At 37.7% G+C, this 19,116-nt stretch overlaps 1 protein-coding gene across 5 annotated transcripts in view; it reads left to right on the top strand.

The window, feature by feature from the left end:
* The window catches only part of EVC (EvC ciliary complex subunit 1), a 50,458-nt gene that overhangs the window by 4,480 nt on the left and 26,862 nt on the right, over positions 1-19,116 (top strand). For all 5 annotated transcript variants that reach the window (XR_014851932.1, XM_085059798.1, XM_085059797.1 and 2 more), the window contains exons 3-11: positions 1,421-1,504; positions 2,024-2,256; positions 3,185-3,269; positions 5,513-5,611; positions 7,788-7,925; positions 9,984-10,142; positions 11,722-11,938; positions 15,534-15,682; positions 18,482-18,580. Coding sequence is in view for 4 of the 5 variants with exons in the window: in XM_085059798.1 (XP_084915924.1) it covers positions 1,421-1,504; positions 2,024-2,256; positions 3,185-3,269; positions 5,513-5,611; positions 7,788-7,925; positions 9,984-10,142; positions 11,722-11,938; positions 15,534-15,682; positions 18,482-18,580 (1,263 nt within the window). In the remaining variant the exon portion in view is untranslated. The remainder of the gene's footprint in view (positions 1-1,420; positions 1,505-2,023; positions 2,257-3,184; positions 3,270-5,512; positions 5,612-7,787; positions 7,926-9,983; positions 10,143-11,721; positions 11,939-15,533; positions 15,683-18,481; positions 18,581-19,116) is intronic.

The raw sequence follows: 19,116 nt of genomic DNA, 5'->3' as shown, positions 1-19,116 counted from the left end.
AAAGATAAAGTTTGGATGTTATTGGAACAGTGTCCCAAGATCTGGACGGTGCAGGCCTGGCCAATCAGGCCTAGGGGAAGGTTTCTTAGCGACCAATCTGGGTGACTTTTGAAAACTCTATATATATGATGAAATCAAAACAATAAAGGTCATTCCTTCTTGCCACTGAGAACTGGTGCTTTCTTTACTCTGCTAGCTGCTCAACAGCGACAGGTATTTTCATTCTGAGACTTTCCCCATTGAAATAATGCCATAATTACTATATTAATAATAACTGTGTGATACTTGTGCCTGCTGAGAAGCAGGATGTATTAGCTCTAGCACACTGCAATACAGCTTTCCAGCTTTGGCTTGGCTGCTCTGCCTCCAGCCACTGCAGAGCAATAGTTCTGTCTGCTCCTGTCCCTGATGAGGTACTGCAGCACTGGGACTGCTCACTATGAAGTGTTTCACACGCTGCTCCCATGCTTTTAACTTCTTCAGTATACCCAAGAATGGAAATAAATGAATTGGAGATGAGAAGGCACAATGATAGAAGTCTAGTGAATTACATAGTTGGCTCTTCTTTTTCCATTTCTATTTTTTAGACTCTGTCAGTGCTTTGATATTTCCCAGCAAAAGCTATATTTAAAAAATGTGCATTTTGACAAATCAGAGTCTTTCATTTCATATGACAAAATCAAAACAGATGAAATAGGAAATCCTAGTGCTTGGATTTACACATTTTATCTGCTACTTATAGCCAAACTTTTATTAAGCCATACCTAACCTCTCAAAACAAAGCTGATGATCCCATTGTTGCAGCACCTAGAAAATGGCAGTAGCAGAAGAGCAGATTACATGATACAATAAATTGCATAAAAAGAATTCATTACCTATTAAAAGTTCTTTGGAAAAACATGGTTATTTTCTCTAGATTTTGGATAAGGGTTGTATTATAAAAGTTCTTACTGGAGAAGAATGATGACAAGTTTTGCTTAATCTATTTTTTCTTTATTTTAATTAAAAGACAGAATTTATAGCCATGATGACATCTGTGGAGCTTATTATCCTTTAGTAGTTTCTATTATTAAGATAATATCAGTCCCTTGTAAAATCTTTAGTTGTTCATAAGGGTATGGAGGTTGGTGACAAGACACAAAATGAAAATACTTTGCAAATACAAGATGTTGCCTATTTTCTCCTGGAGTATTAAAAAATTTTGTAGCAGTGGTAATGGCAAGAGTTCCCTTTTCAGGTTTCCTACTCTGAATGAGCCTTATGAAAAGACTCCTGCACTAAAGCAGAGACAATCAATAAACAGTTAGTTATCAATAGGAACTTTTAAGTTTTGTAACAAAAAAGGGCACATGATACTTAGAATGAATACTTGCCAGATCTGCTGCTGTTCCCAAATGGTTTTCTGTTCTTTTCCATACAGGAAAGTGAGTCTCCTCTGAACAGTAACATCACAGCATTTGCGTTAAAGGCGAAAGTGATCTATCCCATCAACCAGAAATTTAGGGTAAGATTTTAGATTCTACTTGTAAAAATTAATGACAATCATTCTGTGTCAGAGTAAATTGCAAGAGTCAAGTAATGGAAGAAAATGTACTGCCAATCTGCTTAATTGGGATCTCTCTTTTTTTAATGGTCCATTGACTCAGGGCTTATTCTGTAAGGCATCAGCTGCTTTCAGCTTCCCCTGAAACCTGCAGTACTTTACATGGTGTCCAGTCAATTTTCACTGTATTTAAGAGAGCTTGTCTGCCCCTTAACATTGATGGAAGTTGGATCTGTCTAAGGAGCCATACAAAAACACCACAAGGATCTAAAAGGAAGAAAGAAAACAAGCACTAAGCAGCTAACTGAAACAGAAGAATGCTTTGCTGGGCAATGCAAAAGCCTATCATTTATAAGGAAACACTTTTGCTGTGTATACTGTTTAACTTCTCCCTTGAAAGTAAACACTGAACATTGATGAGATGTTTGTCTATTTATTGTGTTGCATTAATTGACCTTGTGAATTTTCTTTGACTTACAGCCTTTGGCAGATGGCTCATCCAATCCATCTTTGCATGAGAATCCAAAGCAGGCAGTTCTGCCTAATCAAGTGGTGGAGACATCTATGTCAGGCAGCCTGGGATCCCTGAGCCAGGGAGACAAAGAGGACTGTAGTTCCTCCACAACAATACATTCCACAACAAGTGATGACAGATTTCAGGCTCGAGCCTTCCTAAAGGTGACCAGCTTCCCTGAAGTGCTGACATGTGAGAGGTGAGCAGGAAACTTGTCCTTGGTTTTGGTCATTTCCTAGGTTTTTGGGACAGTCACTGAAGGTGAAAGGGTGGGCATGAATGCGCTCAGTCACCACATCAGGACAGGGTTATCTGCTTATAACCCTAAAAAAGTGGTCGGGGAGATGAATACATTAAGCTGTTGGAAGTCATCCTGTTCTTTGTGAAATTCTGGGAATCAGAACTTGAGCAAAAGCTGTCTCATAAAAGGTGTATCACTGTTAGGATGAGGAGATCTCTTTGTTACTGTTCTTATGCTCAGTTCATGGTGCTGGGGATGGAGTCCTCTGCACTGTACGATGCCATGTCACCCTGCAGTGTCTTGACAACACCAGTGGTCTATTCTCTCCATTTCAATGGGAGCTACTCATGTCTTGTGGGAAAACAGTTCCTCTCTCAGACACACTGCTGCTGAGCAGGAAGATGTAACTGAAATGGACTGGCAGCTCTGATTTCCTTTCAGCTGCACCACAGCAAGGTACCCCTAGGTGAATACATGTGTCTGTACTCTCATTAGCAAGAATTAGAAATCATATTTGTGTCATGGGGACTGGAAAAGCAACTAGCAATGAAGAATATTTACAAAATATCCACTCTTATTATAGCTGTTTTAATTTATAGCCATGTTTTCCCTGGTTATATCCACTTGTGCCTATGTTCACCTTGTCTTTGTCTAGAGGAAACTGCAATGCCAGCTTTATTAAAAGCACTACTTTGTTTTGTTCACTTTTATGTACAGAAATTTTTCCTGAAAAAGAAGGCAATGTAGAAATAAAGTGACTTTTCTTCTGCTTTGGGACAGTGTTTTTAGGAGAATTTAGTGGTTAAAAGAAGCTATTATATTGTGTTGTCCTTTTGCATAACCACCATTTAGATTGTTATTAATGCATTTTTAATCTTTGTTTCAGTTTTGATGTTAAGCTCTGCCTTTGCAGTCTTACTTTAAAAGATCTCATGCTTCTTGATACTGAACTCAGAAAAGAAAAACATGTGGTAGGTACTTATATCTCATTTATAGCTCATTGTTTTGAACATCTTAGTTGAATATCAGTTTAGGAAATAACATAAACAGCTGGCTAGCTGAGATGTAGTGCAGCAGAGTTGCATTTCTACATTATTGTCTTTATTTGTTTTCTCCTTCTCTGCATATATATGAGCTTCATAAAAAAGTAAAATATAGTGAAGTATATTGGTCTGTGAAATACCAATATAGCAAATACAAAAATTTGGGTTTAAACATTACTCCAGAGAATAATATGCAGCACTCGAGGCTCATAAAAAGAGGCAATAAATTATTTAATAGATGAGTTTGTCTTAAGGACAAACTTGCTTGTTATTGTGTTGCAACTCCAAAGACTTCAAGCTTTTGGAATAAAATTGAAAATTCAGTTCAACTGAATCAGTACCATTGTGATAAGTATAATAGTTGTGGTTTTGTGGGCCTGAGGTATTAAGGTAGTATTTAAACCATAAATACAAGTCACAGCATCCAAAACTGAGAAGGAAAAAAAAAAAGGAAAAGAAAAGAAAAATGTACAATGAAAGCCACAGGATACTCAGCAATAACAGTTGTTTATGGTGACTAGTTATGATCAAGTGTAGCACCATTCCTGGTACTGAGTTTTAGCTCAGTTAATATAAATCTGAACATAAAGTCTGTAGCTTTCTCCTCCCCTCTTTTCTTGGGCTCTTTTTAAATAAATCCATAATTTCTGTTATAATTTATTAAATCCACTGAGAACACTTCAAAGGGTGAGATTTTCTGGATAAATTTCTACACACCCCAAAGGAGGAAACAGGAAAGTAAAGCTGGGAAGCAGTTTCCCATCTGATGGATTATCCCCATCTAATTAGATGAGAAAGGGAACTTGGGATTCCAAGCTCCAGATTCCAGAAGGAAGTTTCGCTTGATTATTGGAGGTTGAACTGGATCTCAAAGTAAATTATCAATTTCTAAATGAAGGTAAGTAGCAACATAGTGATGTAATCACAGAAACACAGAGAAAATGAGCAATTAAAACACTTCATGGCCCACCAGAAATCACCACAAATGGCTTTGACCTTTAGCTGAATATTTAAATAACTTTATATTTTTGCTAGAAGGACAAAAGGGGAAAAAATAAATCAGTCTGAGAATAGTTTCTTCCTTTCCCTCTCTGCTTTCTCTGATTTCAGTCTTTTTTAGCATCAGGTCTAAGGAAATATATCCTTTTCTTTCAGTCTTCTCCTGAACCCTTTTTTTTCCTTTTTGCAGTATATGGTATCTTGGTAGTGTGTTCAAAACTTGCCAAACTCCTATCCAAAACATTTGCAAGTGAGATCCAAAAGATGACTGCTTTATAGTTTTCTCTTCTACTGAGCTCTAATTATAATATATTTTCCAGATTTTGCTCAGCTGACATGTTGGCTTCAATAACTGTTTTTATATGTAAACATGTATTTATTTATGTTTTTATATATTTTAAGCAGGCAAGTTCTGCATCATCTTGTTTTCAAGATTATGAGTAACAGGCAGGTAGCTGTTAAATTTCACATATTTTTACTTCCACCCTGGAAAATGCTGCAGCAGTTAGTAATGAAGTGAGTTATCCTTACACTGAAACTCTAATTGAGGCAAGAGGGGAAAAGGTTAAGCAAAAATTTTTCCAGTGTTAAAAAAGTTGAAAAACATCTTTTGAAGACACTAGTATTACAGTTTTAAACAGGAAAAAACCAAAAGCACACAAGTGGAAAGTAACTATTTTTCTTGCAAGAAAATCTAGCTAGAAGTTGAGATGGTTACTTTTGGGTTGTATATTAAAATGTTTGATGTATCATGTGGCTAACTACAGATGAAGTCAGAGTAATGAGTCTTTAGTATCTTTTTAATAGTTAATATCTTCCAGTTTAGGGGCTCATTAAACTTTAGAAAAATAGGGTTTGTATTTTCAAGTGATCTGCATTTTCTGTAGTCAAGATTCGTTTCAAATGTGTCTGACTGGTTACAAGAACATATGAGATTATGTCCTTGTCCTTATTAGAGTGTACCACCATCTGGCTGTATCTTGCTGAAGCCAAAACCAGAGAACTTTTCACAGTGCAAGTACTAGAGAGTAGTTGGTGATGTATCTATTATTTCACTTATAATTCAGGATAATCTCCCTGATTGATTTAAATCAGCAAAAGTAATCACATAGATGTTCTTACAATGATGAACAGACACTTAACCTGAGTTTTGTTTTCTTCCTTTTGAACAGATGTTTATCCAGGTTTTCAAAATATACCTCACAGACTTGAATCGTAAAAAGAAGATTACTGATGATTTGTTGAAGAAGATCCTTTTAAATCTGGAAAATGTAAGTGGGTTTTTTGGTTAATATTTAAGACCACACAAAACAAGAGTTAATCTTATTACCACAGCAGGGCATTTCAACTACTGCTTTTAAACAGCAATATCATTTGTGATCTATTCTTGAAGAAATGCAAAGAAAATTCCCTTTTTAGTTGATTTTCTTCATTACCTTGTATGCTTTTCCTGTTTGTTGTTGTGTGAAGTGATCTGTGTAATCTGTTAAAGATAAAATATTTTGTAGCTGAATCCCTTTAAGCAAACAGAACATTTTGAACCTTATTCACTCAGATTTAATAATTTCTATTTATCAGGGGCTTTGTTTGGTCCCATGTATCATTGCTGATAATAAAATAGCAGGAAATAAAGTAGCAGTATGAAGCTCAAGGCTTTCATCAGGGGAAAATGTACTTATTTTCCTCATCATCCTTTTTTCTTTCATGTACTTGTATCAAAGTCCATATGCCACTTCTGAATGGGAAGACATACATTGACAGTCAATACGCATTTCAAGTGGAGTCACAGTACTATTTTTCAGGTTATTAGAAGGAAAAAACTTTACAAAATTGCAGAAAATAGGAGAGCTATTGGTTCCACTTTCCATTTTCCAGTGTAAAGTCACAGAAAAATCTGGATTGAGAAGCACATCTTGAGATTCTCTGGTCCAGCCTTCTGTAGGAAGCTTGGCTTTATGTAAGGTTATCCACTGCCCTGCCAATCCAAGTCTTCAATGTTTGTACTGAGAGCAGCCTAATCACAGTACTAATTTTTTTTCTTATGTGTAGATGGAATTTCACGTTTAGGCATTAGTCCATCAGCTCATGAGCTCTAGTTGTTGATTTACTTTGTGCAGTCTCACAATCTGTGAATTACTGTAAGGAATCTCTGTGATTGTAACCAATGATTTATATCAAAATGTTTTTAGCCTTAAAGCACTCATCTACCTTAAAATCCTCAGGTTTAGTATTAAAGCTTATTGTACTTACTAGATGAAAAGTGAGGTTAGATGTGCAAAATCCTTTTAATGGCTGGCTTCTGGTAATGACTTCAAATTATAAACAGAGTTAATCTAGAATAGGCATGTTTCCTGATAGAGCCAAACTCTCAGTGAAGTTTGATGGCATTGGTGTCTTCATGTGCCTTACTAAACTGCTGTAAGACAGAGACTAAATCTGGATTATAAAATGCAAAAATTGCCTGAGTAGTCCAGTTGTTTAAGTTGCAGTATGGGGTTTCTGTGTCCTATTTGATGGAGAGAAAGATCTTGTAGACCTGACAGTCTTAGAGATGGGATATCATGCAAGGAATGAGGCTGGTTATAAACACCCAGTAAAAGATGTTGGTGTTAAGCAAAAATATTACATGTTTTATTGTGTTTTCTTCTTTTAATTCTGCATCATAAAAATTTATGGAATTTTGATGAACTTGTTTCTGAAGCTTGTCAAACACTGGTTACATTTCTTTAAGACTTAAGGGTATCAAGTTAATGCATTGACACCCAGAAGTGGGTTGTATTAGAACTCAATGCTTGCTATGTAAGGCATGTTGCAGTGACAGAATAATCACCCTTTTCAGTATCAACCTGCTAAGCAATGGCAGCAGACTAGTATTTGTCAGCAAAAGCACCTTTCAGAAACCTGACTTCTAAGGACTGAAAAGCTTTAAAACCTCATATAATCATGTAGCCTATAATTTGTCCCTTATGAGCATTAGGGGTGTGTTCGTCCATGTGTGCCAGCACTCTGCAGGAACCACTATCTGATTATTACCTGGATACTTATCTGAGCTTTTAAACACAGCATGTACACTCATAGCTGCCATTTAAGATGGGGCACATGCATTAAATTAAAAATATTTGTAGATAGATTGCAGGGGTTGTTAATATGAAAGCTCATGAAGCAGTGTTTGTTAAAACTTGAATTCAGTGGAGATGGACAACAGTCCTGATTGTATTCACATCCTAGTGGAAAGGTATGTATTTGTATTAAGTTTAGTTCAGAGCTGCCATATGTCTGAGATTTCCTTGCTTGCCACAGAAAGCACATTACCCAGAGACAGAACTTTCTGAACACTCCTGTTCACTTCCTTAGTCATGAGCCAGAACTGACATACAAATTCACTCCCAAATTTAGAAGTTATGTCTGTTTTTCTTTTTAACAAATCACTTGACTTTTTTTCTTCAGGATTTTGAAGAATTACAGAAACAACTGGACTCTAGACTCCAGAACACTGAAATGTCAGGAGCCCGTAATTCGGAGTACCAGACACTAGAAGACCTAGAAAGGAAGGAAAGGGAGTATTCTGAGCACATAATAGATAATGTAACTTTCTAATTTTTTCTAAAATTTTATTTTAATGGAATTATTTTGGTGGGGAGTTCTTTATTGCAATGGTTTTGTAGAGTTGTCCACAGTTAGTATTTTATATGTGTGCGAGTCCTGAAAACATTTTTGTATTGCTCCAGCAAAGTGTTTCCAACTGGGTTCCAAAAGGTTTTTTATGGATAAATTTTTTTTTATGTTTTTGTAAAACACTACTGTTTTGTCAGCTCAGAAATGTTTGCTGCTTCTCTGATGGTAAGATTTATTTCAAGCCTGTGTATGGTCTGACTCATAGGAATTTTATCCTAGTACCTTGCTTTTGTCAATACCCGTAAATGAGTAAGAGAGTAATAAGAGACTACTTTTTTTTTCAGCTGAAAGAAGTACTAAGAATATAGTTACTGGGCAATATTTTAGTATGTTTTGTGCATATACTTTAACAGAGCATTTTTCTTTAGCAACTTTCCACATGAGAATATATTTACATTTTTTGATGTAAAAATACAGTTTGGTAGCAGGCATTTGATTTTCAAAGTAAAGATTTTTTTCTCTAAGGTAGGTTCACTGTGTCAGAATAGCTTGCAGGCTAGAAAACTGGAGGTTAAGTACATTCCATGTACTGTTCTCCAGGAAAGTGAGTAATATTCTTCCCAGTATTTTTGAAGTTTGAGCAAATTGACTGCTGATGAAAATGAGCAAATGTCGGCTCTGTGAGCTGCTTGTGCTGATTGACTGTGGCACTTCAGCCCTGGACTAAACAGCCCATCAGCTCAGCCCTGAGCCTTTTTCATACAGGAATTAAAATTTTTTAATATCTGGTATTTAAGTGCTTCACTGGGAATTATCTCAGCTTTCTTTTGATTCTCTGAGCCCTTCGCTTTACAGTGGAAGTCGTGGTAACATTGGTACATCTGTGTCAATTTTCTTTTGCACTTGAACTTTCCTCAGTGGCAAATTGACTGTTTAGAGTTTTCCCGAGTTAGTCATGTAAAAAGAATTGCTGGCAACCTTGCTGAGCAACATGAGGCAGTTATTCACCAGCAGCAGCCATCCTTCAGTGGGTCTGTCACTCTTGTGCTTGCAGATGCTTTTCATCATACTGAAAATAATTTCACTCTATGCAGATTTGTATATTAATTCAGTACCTTGAACTAATCCAGTCTTCCCCTGAGAGTCTAAAGGTGGTTTTGCTGTACTTACAGATGCCATAATCACATTTTTTTCCAAAACCTGTGGATACTTAATACAAATCTTGGTGATGGATGCATTTTATTACCTTTATGTGTGCAAGTAATCCCACAGACCACAGAATATTCACAGTTGTGCACAGTCATCTTTGTGGGATCAGAGCCTAAAACTAGGGATTGTCCATACAACAATCTATCAGAATTGGCACATGCACTGTGCTGACACTGCATAAAGTAATTAATTCCAGCTAATAAAGTGCTTATGTAGCATCTGGCTATGAAAGGCTTTGATGGTGTAAAACACTAACAATTTTCTTGTTTTCCTTTTTTGTAAAAATGTTGTTTGACTGGAATACCTTTTCCCACAGCTAAAGAAACTTCCCAGAATAAAAGGGCTGCAGTTTATCTTTTATATTTTTACCATTAATACTAAAAACATAATAGGCTTTTATAGATGCAATATGTAGAGAACTAACAAATTCTTAGCTAGTTAAAAACTATGACTGCATTTATTTTAAAAGTATTTTAAAAGATCAGGTTTGACCTACTGATTATGTGCCACCACCAGGTGTATTATCATATATACATATATATATGTATATAAAAATATAGTTGTTATATTTCTTTTTATTTGTATTTTTATTTATATATATAAATATATATACACAGACATATATATATATACACACATACGTATATATATAATGTATAATAATCTTTTTAGCTTTGCAAATTGTTCAGTATAACTAATACTTGTCTGTAATCTCACTGACTTGTATCTCAGTAGACTCAGATATATGCCTGTTTCTGTAATGAAATACCAGATGATTAATGAGGGAACATGGATTGTTTTTTGATTCACATTCCACAGATGGAAGCTTTCTGGAAGCAGACTGACAAAGCCCAGCAGGCTCTTTTGGACCAATCAAAATGCTCAAGTGCCAAAGCAACAAAGATAATGATGGATCTGACTGAGAAGATGATTGCAGTAGAAAGCTTGTTAAGTGAATCACAAGACTTACAGGCGATGGTAAAGTAGAAAAAGAAATAAAAGTTGAGAGAGATTTAGTCGATCTGAAGAGAAAGAATTATGTCAGTGCACAGTTTGTCAGTCCTGCCTCAGGAGTGATACAGACTGCTTAATCCAGTTGTCTCTTTGAGCTTTATTGCCAAGAGCTGAACTTCCATTGCAGTTTAAGGAAGACTCACAGGAGGGTTAACTCTCTGCTCTTGAGTTCTAATTCTCCAAATACCATTTAGGTAGTCAAATTAGGAGAAGTTGTTATTAATGCAGCTAGTGAACCAGGAGCAAGAACACTAGATCTAATGAAGGAGAGTCCTTACTCTGCGCATTATGGCATTTCTTTTCCTTTCAAAGTATTTATTCCACTTTGACTGACAGATCCTAATTTAAATTTGAGGGTGATTCTGTGTGTTCAGTGACTTTAGTTGAAACTGAAAATTCTTATCAGTTTTCCCTCTTAGTGATACGGTCTGAAGAGGGAAAACTGTGTTCATAAATGCACCAATATGTTGTGTTAAATCTGACAGATCCTTTATTACTTTTTGCACAGGATATACTGACAGAGTTACATGTAATTTATAGATTAACATACAGTTGGAATAACTGCATTTATTAGTAATTTGGAGTATAAACAGATACAGTAATTATTTTCTTGTTAGTTTTGCATTGGAGGAGCTAAGTAGACTAAGATGGCCATGTATGAAAACAGTCTTTGCTGCTGGCCACACTTCACCCCAACTGGGTTGCTATATAGTAAGTTCCTTCAGATGGGCAGACTGCAGATAAGATATCTGGATACAGATCCAGGAGATACTCCTGCCTGCAGTCACTACTGTGATGATGCTGGAATCTCATTGCAGAACTCATTGTAAGTACATCTCTATCAATTACAGTAGGTCAGAGAATCATGGAATCCTTTGGGTGGAAAAAGACCCTTAAGGTCAAGTCCAGCTGTTAACTTGGCATTGCGTTGTCAGATTCTTTCTAATGTTGCAGCATGGTTAAAGGCAGCTGCAGTTTCACCCAGGAAATCTTTCCCTACTGTCAGCATGGGCTGCTTCTTTAATGGTGCAATGAAAGCTGCTAGGCCATAAGTCGTTATACTAATTTTTAGTATATTTATTAAAGTCTGTCTGACAATGTATTTGAAGGAATCACAGCATTATCAGAATCAGGTATGTGTCCTCATTTCAAAATGAGGGCCTTTACTGGTGTGCTACATAGTATCTTGAAAAGAGGCTCAGAACTTCCATGTTCTCTTCTCTCCATCTATTCTGCTTGAGTGTTTAAGTTTGTTCTGCAAGGCTGTTGTTGTCTTTTCCAGACTTAATGTCTTCTTGACAGCTACAAAAATGAAAAGCACTAATAATTTTAGACTAGCTCTTGCAACTGAACATGCAATAAACGTGCTGCTAGCCTGCACTGATCAAGACTTTCAGAAGTATTTAAGTATATGAAGATTGTTATTCACATGTTTTTCAGAATCTTCTGTGGCTTTCTTCATGGCTTGGGAATGAGTAATTCAATGAAGGTACAACCAAAGACAAGTTCTTGGTTTCTAAACAGGACTTTATGTTTGGTTTAGGACATTCAGGAAAGGTTATTCAGCTGGGAGCTGATGGTGAAAATGATCGATTCACTGAACTCCTCTATACCAGAAGAATGCAAGGGTAGATTAAATATTGTGGCAAATATTCTGGACCATTTAACTGCAAAGAATAATCTTTCAGTTCGACAAAAGGAAGAGCTTCTAACAGACCTGCACAAGGCCTTCTGGGAAGACCTGGCACATTACAGTAATGGTGAGTAATTAGACTGGAGCTCATGACTTACATGACTTCTCATTGTATTACAGACTGAAAATTATGGCTGCAGCCCTATTCCACTGTTTCAAAAAGATATTGATGAATTGACCAAGATCAGTTTAATTCTGGAGAGTGTATGTTTGGAATGGGAGCTATGGCTTTAGGTCTTTCATGTCTTGTTCCAGGTATTACTAGGAACTTACTCTACAGCTCCAGTAATTTACTTTCATTAATTTGAATATTGAAGAAGAATCATACTTGCTACAAGTATTTGTGATATTTCTCCATTTACTGTTTACATATTTAGCATTGCTGGTGATACTGGCTGATGTGCACTGTTTTATGATCTGCTAGCATATGAAGCCAGAAGCAGTTGTGCTATATACAAAGCACTTGTGCTATCCCTCTTGTGAAAAGATAATGTTAAAGCTTATGATATTCATATAAATATTTTTTTATTATGTCATACTAAAATATTTTTAAAATTAAGTCTTTTCCTTTTACACCTCTTCATTACCTATCTGAAAAGTACACAATTGTAACAGAGTCTAAGCTGACTAACCCACTGATTTAAGGTTCTCCCTGTGTCATTTTGTATGTTACCTAATGCCCAATATGCTGAGAAATACACCCCCAGCTTCTCTGAGAGGTGCTGTTTCAGGGCTCAGTGCCTCCCATCACCACTCACAGAAAATTACAGTAAATGTTTAGCCAGAGGGAAAATAATGAAAACTATTACAACTCAATTTTGAGAATTTCAGCTACTTTTAGATATATTTAAAGAAAATTGTCATAACAAAATGACATTAGGTTTAGAGTTCAGTGAACTGAGTAGTCAGAATGAATGCAGCCTTGTTGCAGTATGTTCTTGCTGCAGTGCTGCTTACTCATTTTGGGCTTAGTGTTGATAAATTTTGCCTTATCTCACAGTCATAAATTCACAGAATTGCTAAATGGTCAATGTTGAAAGGAGCTTCTGGAGGTCATATGGTCCCACCCTGTCTGCTCAAGCAGGGTGAGCTACTGCTGGTTCCCCAGGATCATGTCCACACAGCTTCTGTCTCCAAGAATGGAGACTCCATCTGGGCTAGTGCTCAGTCTCTCAGTCTCAATGCTCTGTTCCAATGCTCAATCATCCTCATGGTAAAAGGAACTTCCTGTGTTTCAGTTTCTGGCAGCTGCCTCTTGTCCTCATTCAGCACTATGGAAAAAGGTGGCTCTGTCTTCTTTGTACCCAATCTCCAGGTGTTCATATACATGCTCAAATCCTGACCCTCCTCTTCTCCAGGCTGAATAGCCCTAGCTCTCTCAGCTTTCTGTCACAGGAGAGATGCCCCAACCCATTCATCATCTTTGGGTCCTTTGTTGAATTCTCTTCTGTATCTCCATGTCTTTCTTGTGCTGTGAATCCCAGAACTGAACACAGCACTCCAGGTGTGGCCTAACCAGAACTGAATGGAGGGAAAGGCTCACCTCCCCCTACCTGCTGGCTTATGTTCAACCTTGTACCCTCCAGAACCCCCAGGTCCCTTCCTGCCAAGCTGCTTTCCAGCTTGGTGGTCCCCAGCATGTGCTTGTTCCTGGGGTTGTTCCTCCACAGGTGCAGCACTTTGCACTTCCTGTTGGTGAACTTCATGAGATTTGCATCAACCCATTTTTCTAGCTTGTCAAGTGCCTTAAGGATGGAAGCCCAGTGTTGTGTGGTGTATCAGCCACTCCTCCCATTTTTGTGACCTCTGCAGACTTGCTAAATTTGCTCTCTGCCCCATCATCCAGGTCATTCATGAAGCTACTGAGCAGGATTGCATTTGGTATCAACCCCTAGGGTGCACCAGTGGTTACTGGCTTCCAGGTGGAATTTGAGCAGTTTTTCAGTCCATCTCACTTTCTGCTCATCCATCCTCTTCTCTGTGAGAATCTGTCAGGAGACTGCATTAAAAGCCTTGCTGAAGTCAAGGTAGCCAATATCCCCCACTCTCCTGTCATCTACCGAGCCATTTATTTCATCACAGAAAGTTCTGGAGACTTGTTCCACTTTCAGAGCATCTAGCTGTGTGAACAGTTTGCTGATATTCACAAATACATGTATATTGTGATGTAGTTTATTTCATGGACGTTTGCTTCTAAAACTGGCAATGCCTAGTTCATAGTTTTTCAGCCACTAACATTCTTTAAGCATAAATGGGTGAATCTAGGTGATTTTTCCTTCTTATTGTCGATTTTCACTTGTTCCAAAGGAAAAATACCTCTGTCAAGGCCTTGATTTTAGATTTTATACAAAGTAGGTGTTTATAGTTATATATAACTAAATATTACAGTTGGTACATCATGTGCAGAAGAACATTATCAACCCCCAGGTTTGAGATAGAAATGAAATTTGCTTTAAAAATAATGATCTGAAGTGCAGCATTTATCCCAATAGAGTCTTATGTTGACTTTTCTTATGAGCTCCTAAATACGAAAGTTAAACTGTACCTATAATTCACTGAGCACAAAGCCAGCAAGACTGTGCTCCTAGGACACAAAACAAGGAAGTAGTAAAGAATCAAGTAGTGTTTAAAAGTAAAACACTGCTACATTTATTTGAGTGATATTTTTATTACAGGCTTTCCTGTACTTTTGGTTCACTTTCAAGTCTTCTGACAGTGCATTATCAGCCTGTAGATAGGCACAATAAATTAGCATGGAGAATAAATAACATTCTTGGTGCTGCAGTGCTGTGCTCCTTTTGTTTCTCTACAAAATAATTTCTCATAGTTAAAGCAACTTGATGTAATGGCAGAACAGCAGCCACAGGTAACTGTTCTTATGTATTCCCCTTTAGCTGCTTGGGTCAGGAGTAAAGTACTGCTCTGGGGCAGGGCAGGTGGGGGTAATAAATAAAATTCTTCTTAGGTGAACAGGCTGTGAGACATGAAGTGGCAGAACATTTAAAGCACCAATTGCACTCAGCAGCCCAGGATCCAAACAGACTCATGAATTTATATATCACTTGGAGCTACAGGGGGAATGAAGGTGGGAGGAATTTAGTCCCAAATAGTTCACATTACTAGCACAAAATTGGAGGGACCTCAACAACTTTTAGTGCAGCTTCTTGGATGAGTCACTTTAGAAGTCTGGTGTGTATGGCTGCACGCCAGTTCAAGCTAATCTGAGCTAGCACTGCTTTAGACCTTTTCTCCCCACCATATGTTACTGCCCTGTCCTTGCAGCAGCATTTGCATATCTGCAATTAGGTAATGAGCCACTTACCGACCTTCCTGGAGCAGAAGGGGGAGGTTTGAGGTGCTGAAGGAGGGAATCTGTTGCCTGAACTAACACACTGCCTTTGCATAAACAGCAGCACCAGTGAAAGGGAGGATGCAGGATGCTAGCAGTCCAAAAAACCTGCTAAAAATGCCACGTAACAATCTAGAAGTTCACATCTAAAAAAGCCATCAGGGTAAAAAGCAAATTTCAAATCCTGCATGGCGATTACTTGTCTATTTTACTCACTAACAGATTTCCCTGAGCTTATGTTGTGTGACAGTAGCAGATGCTGCTTTCTCCCTGTGGAGTTGTGGTACCTAATTGTTGGTGGTTTATGTTCCAGAATGCATGCAGCAAAGTAAAGACCTGATCTTGAAACGGCTGGAGTGCCGTGCGAAGAAGAAGGAGGAGTTCAAACGCGCACAGCAAGCTGAAAAAGAGAGTCTGCTTCGCAAAACATTTCTTACTGAAGATGTTCATCATTTTCTTAAGGTGAGCAAGTAAAAGCTTATTTTCACTGTTCTGTTTGTTTTTAAGGCCAAATGTATTGCATATTTCTCCCAGTTCCGTAAAACTGGGAATTTTGAGTCCTCATGAGAATCACGTGCAGTAGCACAGGTGGACAGGGTCAGAATCCCTGGTGCCATGGCTTTTCCTTCAGTCTTGTTGCATTGGAACAGAATGCCAGCAGGGTTAATGCAAGATTGCATGTTTTGTAGAAAAGATCTTTTACTTAGATACTGTGTGTTTGCTTCAAGACAGGAAATCTCTGGAGGAAAGTATCCGGCCTGCGTTACAGAAGAAAACAGTCTGCATTGATCTAATTGCTTTTTTATGAGGGGGGTTACCAAGGCTCAAAAGACTTACCAAATTTCACAGAAGTAGAGGAAAAACTAATTATGATCTCTGGCAGGATGCCTTAGAGGAGGTTTGCTATTGATAATTTAATATGGTGTTCAATGGCCAGTGTAATGTTTCCTTGGTCATATTTTCTATAGAGATTTGTTATTATTGTTCCAAATGAATATACAAAATCAGAATTCTTAGCTGTAAATGCTGAGAACTGCAAACCCAAGTTACTAAGAATTAAAAAAAAAATCAATCCTTAATTTTCATTAAAAAAAATAAGGTGAAAGTGGTTACATCCAGTAGCATTAAACTTTTGATGAAATCTAATAACTTAGATAAAATTAATGTATGAGAAGACCCAGATTCCAGTTGTAGCTAACTGTCAAAATTTATTGATCTTAACACTACAATTTTGCACCTCAGGGCCATGTTCTTTAATTATATTGTATGAATTGGGTAATGCAGTTACTATTTCTGTATGCACACCTGCCTGGCAACACTTAGCTTCAAAACAAAATGTTTCAGGCACTTCAAAACAAGTAGAGCACTTTTTATATCTTCAGCTTTTCATAACTTGAGACAAATAATTCTGTAATGCATTTTTGTAGCCAGTGAGCATTTGTGAATGAATTTTCCTTATACACATCATTGGAAACTCTTGGACACATCACAGATTCATTAAAGAGAGCTTAGAAATTTTGCATTAAGACCTCTTCCCTACAAAGGTAGAGCCACACAGCTTTGTGCAAGGAGTGCTCTGTTTTGTACACCATAGATAGCTATCGAGTAGGCTTAGCTAAACTGTAAAACTTAGTTAAAGATCTGCTCATGACAGGCTGAGCAGGGAGGGGCAGCTTGCACTTCGTGCTGCAGGACAGAACACAGCTGAGTCTTAGAATCATGAAATGCCTGTGTACAAATGAAAGCCAAAAATGCAAGCCTTTCTGCTGCCACAGTGGGAGAGTCTTTTGTCCTAGACCCAGATGAGGTCTTAAATGCAGAAACTCTTTCAAGAATAAAAAAAAAACTTGTATATACCTGCAGCTCCCGTGGTTTGATTTAAATAGTCCAGTGATTATTTTGTGAGAACAGTCCACTTGGCACTGAGGAGCTATTTTAAGTTTGTTTCATAATTTCACAGCCAGCCCAACAGTAAAGGAGTTGGTTCCAAAGCCTCACCATGAGCCCAGAGCTGTACCCATCAAAACCACTTCTTTTCTCTGCCTTTCCCCTTCACCTCATGACGGGGCTCACACCACCATGGTAGCAGCCTTGCCAGTAACTGACCTTTCTGTGGAATTTTAAGGGGTTGCCAATTATGATGGTGGATTTTGCAATAACCTTTATTCACATCTGATTCTTCTGAACACAGGTAGGGTGGTAATGATTTAGTTGTGGCAGATCCAATTTTTTTATAAGACAGAATGAAATACATAGTAAAGGCTAAGGATTCCTATACCATTCTGTGTCCTTCATCTGTGTTTCAGTTGGAAAAGGAGCATTTTAATTCTGTTGTTTACGGGCAGAGAATACAGGAATGATCAATGAAGAACACAAACCATAAATTCTCAGTTACAGTAACCTAGTTTGGCTCTGCCTACCCATGGTGGACGTACAAGTTACAGCAGTTAATTTGTCAAATGCTGTCCTAAAGTATGACTCCATGAAAAGTGTGAACTTTCAAGTCTAGCTTTACAAGAATGATCTGTACATGAAGAGTTTACAGGTGCTTTGGTCCCTTTAGAAAAGCTCTATTGATGTGCCTAATGAAGAAAGCCATATTTACCATGGGAATGAAGGGGAGCACTAGGCAGTTTAAATCAAAATATGGAATATATATGTATCATACTTATTAGTCTATAGATTGAGATAGTCTTTGTCTGTGAAATTTAGTCTTCCATGAGCCTGCCACCTCAACCACAATCACAGTTCTCACTTGAAGGAAAAAAATTGCATCCCTCTTAAAACTGTGACCAAGGACCAAGTCAGGACCAAGTCAGAGATCAGCCTTTTAGGAACCACCATGGCACATGGTGACCAACCCCAGTGCAAAAGCCCTGTACAGTGTGATATAGCTGTAACTCAGTTGCCTGATGATGATACCAGATGACTGTTCTGCGCTTCATGAAATTGGCTGTGATGTAATGATATTCATACACTGGAGAGCAGGTCTCAAATCAGATAATTTCACATGTTTTGCAGTTGTATGTACATATTATTTAACCCCATATTGCCATGGCTAAGGAATTTTATACTCAAGACTGGATAAGCTCAAATTAAGGTGGTAAGGCAAGTTTCATTTCCCTCTGAGTCACAGTTCCAGGTAAAAAATTACTGTTGTAGTGATATGTGGGAAGGGCATCAGGGAAGGAAAGGGGAGGATCACTAGAAGCTATTCATATCTTTTCATCTATTTAAATATACCTACAATTTTTCTTTTAGACTTACCATGAGCTGACAGAGAAACACTGGCAAGCACAGTGGGATCTGGAGGAGGAGGATGACTACGAGAGCACAGAGGCTGTTGCTGATCTCTACAAGGTGCCACTTCTAGTGATAAATGTCATTTGCTAAATTAATTTTGAAGATCTGCTAACCCCACTACAGTGTCAGGCCTCAGGGAGGATTGGGGAATTGCAGGAAAGATCAGCTTCAGGAATTGCAGCTCCAGAAAGCTAGGCTGGCAAACGAGAAGATGGAGCAGGACAAACTTGAGTATTAGCTTACCTTTTCCATTTTCCCCCAAAACACTATGTTTCCTAAGCTCATATCATCAGAAAATGCCGGCATGGTCTGCAAAAACATGCTGCCTGGGTGGCTGACAAGACTGCAATCATGTTGAGAGCATTCAGGGTCTGCCATTACTACCAGCAGGGAGATGTCATTTATGTGGCATAATTATCTCTTCTGCACCGTAGTTGGATGATACTATTCTTAGGGAACTTCACTACATCTCCAAATATACCCTTTTAATCTCTTTTTTTCACAGGGAAATGTTTTTACTGTAGTTAGTTCTCTGAAATAGGTTTAGATCTTTGGTGTAAGTAATATTTTTATAGTTCTTTTTGTTATTCGGA

The sequence above is a fragment of the Lichenostomus cassidix genome, chromosome 4 (assembly GCF_008360975.1).
Source record: "Lichenostomus cassidix isolate B80296 chromosome 4, HeHo_3.0, whole genome shotgun sequence".
NCBI classification, from domain to species: domain Eukaryota; kingdom Metazoa; phylum Chordata; class Aves; order Passeriformes; family Meliphagidae; genus Lichenostomus; species Lichenostomus cassidix.
The sequence above is the reverse complement of the archived record's forward strand: the minus strand, read 5'-3'. Positions and strand labels throughout refer to the sequence as shown.